We start from the raw sequence: 7379 nt of genomic DNA, 5'->3' as shown, positions 1-7379 counted from the left end.
GCACTGCCCCAACAATTCCTGTTTTTTGTTCCACATATCTCATTGACCTCTTTCTCTGGGTTGATAAAAACATCTACAAAGCCCTGGCTGGCCAGCTCTACCTGTGTGTACAGAGCCATCGATGTGGGAATTAACAGTCTGAAGAGAAGTTTGAATCACCCGGTTAACCCCAGGAATGTCCAAAACATAGGCAGCCATGTTAGTTGGCACCAAAACTTTAAAATAACTTCTCTGAAGCCTTGCAGTGTAACTCCTTTTTTGTTTTTGTTTTTTTTTTTTTTTTTGAGATAGAGCCTCAAGCTGTCACCCTTGGTAGAGTGCTGTGGCATCACAGCTCACAGCAACCTCCAACTCCTGGGCTCAAGCAAGTCTCCTGCCTTTGCCTCCCAAGTAGCTGGGACCATAGGTGCCCACCACAATGCCCGGCTATTTTTTGGTTGCAGCCATCATTGTTGTTTAGCAGGCCTGGGCTGGATTCGAACCTGCCACCTTAGGTGTATGTGGCTGGCACCTTAGGTGTATGTGGCTGGCGCCTTAGCTGCTTGAGCCACAGGCACCGAGCCATAACTCCTTTTTTGAAGTGTGCAGTGTTCTCGTGCAAATGCTAGCCATGCTGTTTTACATGTGGATTCATGGCCATTTCAGTTATGTTTTTCTTAGTCTCACAGAGAATAACAGCCCACTTACTGTAGACATGAAGGACATCTCTAATAATTACTGGCCTCTGAGACCAGTAACACTGCATGGCCAAATGTTCCACAGTAGTCGCAGCCTTCTGAATTTCTTTTTCCAACAAGACCAACCTGTTCCTGTATTTTTTTATTTTTTGCAACTTCGTATACCCACTGTGGGCAAGTTGGGAAAAAAAGTAAAGTCTGAGCATTGTTTTCAGAATCAGCTTTGTAGGATTCATGAATAATATCTTCAACTTGTTCAGCAAAACCTAACGTTTGATCCTATACATGAAGCACAACATGGTGTAGTTTAAAAACATCCAATCTACCTACTTGGCAGATGGTCTTTGGTATGACCAGGGGTCCCAACCAAAATGTCAGTATTATTTTGAATATGATTGATTTGGTTTTGCCCATGTTGCTCCACTATAAAAATATGCCACACACAGCCAGGCTCAGTGGCTCGTACCTGTGATCCTAGCACTCTGGGAGGCCAAGCGGGTGTATTGCTTGAGCTCAGGAGTTCAAGACCAGCCTGAGCAAGAGTGAGACCCCGTCTCTACTAAAAATAGAAAAACGGAGGTAAGAGGATTGCTTGAGCCCCAGTTGGAGGTTGCTGTGAGCTATGATGCCACGGCATTCTACCCAGAGCAACAGCTTGACTTTCTTTCTCTCTCTCTCTCTCTCTCTCTCTCTCTCTCTCACACACACACACACACACACCCACACACACACAAAAGCCACACTGATTTTCCTACATGTATCTTTGAGGTCATTGGTTACTTAGTTTTCCAGTTCTCTTGTTCCAATCAAAACAAATACCTTTGGTGAGTTGCTTTTTAAAAACTGTTTCCTGATTTCTTTGGAGTCTATCAATCAAGGGATGGCAAAAGAGAATGTCTTTTCTGTTCTTGTTCATGCTTGAGCTATTAAACGCTTTTCTTCATCTATACAAGACCAAAGGTCTTAACTTGAATAAGAAGAGCTAACGTTACCCCTCAGCCCCTCAGAAGCTTTTTAGTCTCTTCCGAAATAGGGAAATTGAAGAAGGCTTCTTTCTGTTCATGTGTTAGGGTCTCCCCTAGTTTCCTATCACTTGATTTATAAATAGATCTAAGGATGATATCCACTCTGACTTTTTTTCATGTTCATCAATATCTCCATTTGGTAGATCTTTTCTTCTTGACTTATGAAATTTAGAGGATTCATCAGGAAGTCCATCAAATCCTTCTTCAGTGTCTCCACTTAACTTCTCTTTCATTTTAGCTTTTTGCAGCTTGGGAACATCCAGGTCATCTGCAACACATTTGCTCTGGTTTCTGATTTCTCATCTAAGTCATAATGGTGTCTTGACTTCCTTCTGTCAGTCCAGCTTTGTGTACTGTGTTTTCAGCTTATCTCATTAAATCTGCATAACAGTCCTACGAGGAAAGTACAAATCCATAATCCCTTCTCTGAAATACTGATATCCATGAAGCTCTTTTGCCTCTCCTTCCTCTGTATCTTGGATTTCTCTAAGGGTGATTCCAGCTCCATAACGTTCCCCCACAAGGGTTGCCCAGGCATTGCTGGTCACGGCTGCCTTCCTCCTAGCAACGTAGCCACAACTACCTGTGGGCAGGGAGAGCATGAAAGGTTGGAGCAGGGCAATCATTTAGCCAGAGCCCTGCATCACTTCCTAAAATAACTGATATTTTTCGGCATTGCCATAATTTCAGTTATTAATTTGAATTACAAAAATATACAGTCACTTCATTTTCAATGATCTTTTTAAACAGACTTTGTGAAAAAAATTAAAATTAAAAATAAACAGACTTGTGGTTTCCTAGGCATATTTAACTTTTTCAAATGAAAGTCTTTCCTTGTTTTTCTTTTTTTTTTTTTTTTCAAACAGAGTCTCACTCTAATGCCCCAAACTTGAGTACCATGGGATCAGCCTACCTCACAGCAACCTCAAACTCCTGGGTTCAAATGATTCTCCTGCCTCAGCCTTCCAAGTAGCTGGGAATACAGGTGCCTGCCACAATGCCCAGTTAATTTTTCTGTTTTAGTAGTGATAGGGTCTTGGTCCTGCTGGGGCTGGTCTTCAACTCTTGAACTCAAGGGATCCTCCTGCCTCAGCCTCACAGAGTGCTAGGATTACCTACAGAGCCAGGATTTCTTTTTTTAATTTTAAAAACCACAATATTTATTGCGTGACTAATTAATGAAAAAAAATTTTATTGAGACAGAGTCTCACTTTGTCGCCCTTGGTAGAGTGCAGTGGCATCATAGCTCACAGCAACCTCAAACTCTTGGGCTCAAATGATCATCTTGCCTCAGTCTCCAAAGTAGCTGGGACTACAGGCATCTATTTTTAGATATAGGGTCTCGCTCTTGCTCAGGCTGGTCTGGCTCTCCTAAACTCAAACAATCCATTTGCCTCGACCTCCCAGAGTGCTAGGATTACAGGCCTAAGCCACTGTGCCTGGCCCTAATTGTTGAAATTCTTTAGATGAACTGGATGCGGCAACAGTGGTGCTCTTGGGTTTAGGTGTTGTTCCTTCAAGGAATCCTAAACTGAATCTGCAATTTACAATTTGTAGGGGTCTCACCCTACCAGGCCCGGTATTTTGTCTTTTAGCGTTGGCACTTCAGCTATTCTTTCTCTTTCGCTTGGTAGGGAAGCCACAAGCGCCACATGTGGACTTTTGAAGGCCATAGGCCTTAGAGCCACAGCGGCGGTACAACATATGTGTCTTACTGCCACGCTTTCCAAACAATGACGTTCTCTTCATCATTTCGCTTCTGTGGCCAAGACCAAAGAGAAATCTTTCGCTTTTATCATTATTTTGTAAGACTGATTTGCTGGGCCGTGGATTATATTGCATGGAATGAGCTATTTTCTAAAAATAACGTTAAGTGCAGGTAGGGCAGCCATTTGCTCTAAGCCCAAAGAAAAACGAGGCAAAAGGTAAAGGTAGATGAAGAAGATGTTAGGTCAGGTCCAGCATAGCAAAGAGCCACCCTTAGATGCTGGCATGAGTCATGGACTTCCCAAGGACAGATACTGGATAGAGTTAGGTTCCTGCATATTCCTTATCTGCTGTCATCATCACTCACAGCTGCATTAGGACTTCTGCAAGTCCCTAAAGACTGGAAAAATGATAGTGCCCTTCTCAGTAACTAAAATATAAATTCAACTAGGAAGTGAACTAACATTTAAGTTGGATTAAATGTAACTTACCTTTTACACTTTCTGAAATAAAAATTCCTAAGAAATTCATTAAAGATGAACTTTTTCTTTCTGCTTTTCCCACCCTTGCTAGTGCCTTAGCCTACATTCAACCTCGTGGTCCACAGTCTTGCACGCTCAGGCTAAGCCCCACCCACGCGGCCACTCACAGGTGCCAGCTGCGCCAGTCCCACCCTTCCAAGGAGTTCCTCCTTCCCCCCCTCACCCAGGGCCCTGGCCCCGCCCCTGGTAGCGCCGTCCTGACGTCACGCGCCGTCCCCGAAGCCCGGCAGCAAATGAGCGCTGGCAGCCGGGGCCCTTCGTCGTACACTCGCACACGCATGCGTACGGTTTCCCGGAGCCCTGAAGACCTGGCGGAGCCCGGCGCGGATGGAGGCCTGAGGGTGGCGGGGGCGGAGCGCGCCGCGAGCTGGGTGCATGTCCGCGGCGGGCGCCGTCTAGAGGAAGGCCAAGCAGCCGCCACCACGCTTTCAATCGCGGCAAGACGCAAGCGAGCCAGGCCGAGGGCCGCGGCGGCGATGCAGCGACGGCGGCGCCCTCCGCCACCGGTCTCTCAGCTGCCCGAGGGCTGCGGGGGAGGCGGCGGCGGCCGCAGTGGGAACCAGGAGGTGGAAGTACAGTTCTCCACCGGGCGTTTGGGCTCGGCCGCGGCGGTTTCGGCGGTGGTGGCGGCCGCGCGCACCACCGAGGAGGAGGAGGAGAGGCTCGAGCGTGAGCACTTCTGGAAGATCATTAATGCCTTCCGCTACTACGGGTAAGGAGCCCGTGGAAGACCCCGACCCAGCCCGTCGGGGTTCCCGCTGGTTGCGGCGGACCCGCCTGGCCGGTGACGCCCGCCGCGCTCGCCCGCCGGTCACCACGCCTCCAGGGCGCCCAGACCCGGCCGCTGGAGTTGACCTCCGAGTCGCCTCCCCGGCCCCTCCCGGCCTTGCACACCCGCGTGTCTGCCGCGCTGTCTACTTCTCTTGCTCCTGTCTTCTGACCTCAGGATCAGATTAGCTTTCTTGTGTTCCATCCCTTGTTAAAGGTTTGGCTTTGAGGCCACTGGGGGTGACCTGAGAATTGCTGTAACAATTTCAGAAGATGAAATCGTCCAGGGATGGACATGATTAGTATGTCCTGTCGCTGGCCTCCACCTTGAGCCCAAGTTCACCTACACGTGGGATACCGTGGGATGTATTTTCCCAAACTGTTGCCAGTTCTTGTGAAGAGCAGTTCAAGATTCACATTTGCGCTGTGAATGTACGTGCACGTTTGTGGTGAACGATTGAATGTTGCTGCTCGGTGTTGACTAAGAGCAGGTGCCCTAAGGTGCCCTGGATATTCTAAAATTTGCTACTTACTAAGTAGGGAAACAGAGAAGTCGCAGTTAAGAGCTGCCTTAGTGTTCTTTATTCTGCAAATATGTATCGAATTCTCCCCGTAGGCTGAGCAGGGTGGTAGGACCTCTACGTGTGTTAATTGATCATACCACTTCCTAACTTCCTCGTTTCTTCTAGATAGGTGTTAAAATAGTTTAGTCACAAGATTATAATTCCAAGATGTGAAAGAGACTTAATTAAATTTTCAAGTAAAGATAATACTCGTATTTAAATAAGAGATAATGAAAGTCCTCCAGTGATTATGTTCTGAGTCTGCAGTTGGAATCAGACAGGCATGACCTCCTGCTCGGGTAAACCTGTTCTTTTAGGTTTGCTTTAAAGCAAACTTTTTATATTATTCATCTCATTTGTATTCTTTTTAAATCTTTTGCTTTACTGTGACCTCCTCAAGGGCAAGGACTGAACCTTATTTGTTTTTATGTCACACCAATATTTGACATATGTTGTTGAAGCTCTATTTTTTTTTTTTTTTTTTTTGAGACAGAGCCTCAAGCTGTCCCCCTGGGCAGAGTGCCGTGGCATTACAGCTCACAGCAACCTCCAATTCCAGGGCTCAAGCGAGTCTCCTGCCTCCGCCTCCCAAGTAGCTGGGACCAAAGGCGCCCGCCACAACGCCCGGCCATATTTTGGTTGCAGCCGTCATTGTTGCTTGGCGGGTCCGGGCTGGGGATTCGAACCCGCCACCTTAGGTGTACGTGGCTGGCGCCTTAGCCGGTTGAGCTATAGGCGCCGAGCCTGAAGCTCTATTTTTAACAAATAAAACAAATAGTAGCAAAGAACTATATTTATCATTCCCAAATAGTCTGTCAGTTTTTTTGACTGACAGTTAAACAAGTTCGTTCTTGATGAAATAATTTACTCATTACACCTAAGAATAGAGACCATAGACTGCATTACTTATAGAGCCCCACAGGGAATTAGTTTGGATGTTTTATTTCTCCAGACTTAGTAGTAACAGAAGAAGGGATGCAGATCACAAGAGAAGTGATTTTGATGCAAGAACTGTGCCTGGAAGAACCAAGCCATGAGGGAAAACAGCTGACATCAGATAGTAGTTAAGAGTGGTAGAGGCAGAAAAGTCTAGTACATTTTACTCTTGAAAAATATAGAAAGACTATTAGGAAATGTTTCGGGAATATAGTGGACCCATTTAGTTAAGTGTGTATAATTGGTACCCAGTTTTAACATATTGGGACCAACTTAGAAAAAAGGTTCTTATGTGCATAATTTTAGTGGTTGTGATGCTATTTCCTATACTTCTTTACTAGTTTATCTCAGATTGAGGAAATTTCATTTACAAAAAAGTCCTTTTTATTTGCATGTGCTCTCCTGAAACACTTCAAATTCTTGGACTTAATATAAATATCAAAAATACGCTTTTTATGGCGCAGTTCCCATGGCACAGTGGTTAGGGTACCGGGGCTGGTGGGTTAGAACCCCACCTGGGCCAGCTAAACAACAGTGACAACTACAACAAAAAAATAACCAGGCGTTTGGCTGGCGCCTGTAGTCCCAGCTACTTGGGAGGCTGAGGCAAGAAAATTGCTTAAGCCCAAGAGTTTGAGATTGCTGTGAGCTGTGAAGAGTGCTCATAGCACTCTACCAAGGGTGACATAGTGAAAGTCTGTCTCAAAGTAAAAGAAATAAAATGTCACTTAAAAATAGTGGATTGTTACATTCTGACATTGTATGATTTTCTAGACTTGTACTCTCCAGTACTATAACCACTAATTGTATTTGGCTAAATTTAAGCTTAAATTAATGAAAATTTATAGAACTAAAAATTCAGTTTCTTAGTTTCACTAGCCGCTTTTCAAGTATTTAGTAGAGCTTTTATCTGCTTTATTGGACAGCACAAATAGAAGCCCTTCCATTATCAAGTAATTTGGATGGACAGTCTTGTTCCAGACATTGTAAGTTGACCCTTGAACAGCATGGGTTTGAACTTAACAGTTCAAACATCTATACATGGATTTTTAAAAAACATATTGGTAGGGCCAGGCATGGTGGCTCACGCCTGTAATCTTAGCACTCTCTAGGAGGCCAAGGCTGGTGGATTGCCTGAGCTCACAGATTCGAGACCAGCCT

At 45.3% G+C, this 7379-nt stretch overlaps 1 protein-coding gene and 2 pseudogenes across 2 annotated transcripts in view; 1 reads left to right on the top strand and 2 right to left on the bottom strand.

The window, feature by feature from the left end:
• Positions 1-604: 604 nt before the first annotated feature.
• LOC100941712 lies at positions 605-2240 on the bottom strand (annotated as a pseudogene).
• Positions 2241-3127: 887 nt separating this feature from the next.
• On the bottom strand, positions 3128-3454 carry LOC111722675 (annotated as a pseudogene).
• Positions 3455-4196: 742 nt separating this feature from the next.
• Positions 4197-7379, top strand: part of CARNMT1 (carnosine N-methyltransferase 1) — a 44561-nt gene continuing 41378 nt past the window's right edge. The window contains exon 1 of one of the 2 annotated variants that reach the window (XM_003782959.3): positions 4197-4663. In XM_003782959.3, coding sequence (XP_003783007.3) covers positions 4230-4663 — 434 coding nt within the window. In that variant the 5' untranslated portion in view covers positions 4197-4229. Of the gene's footprint in view, positions 4664-5135; positions 5152-7379 lie in introns of those variants that run through there. The other variant, XM_023509034.1, reaches the window with a different exon arrangement.

This window comes from Otolemur garnettii, unplaced genomic scaffold, assembly GCF_000181295.1.
Source record: "Otolemur garnettii isolate 467f Iridium unplaced genomic scaffold, OtoGar3 scaffold00006, whole genome shotgun sequence".
Classification (NCBI taxonomy): Eukaryota; Metazoa; Chordata; class Mammalia; order Primates; family Galagidae; genus Otolemur; species Otolemur garnettii.
The sequence above is the reverse complement of the archived record's forward strand: the minus strand, read 5'-3'. Positions and strand labels throughout refer to the sequence as shown.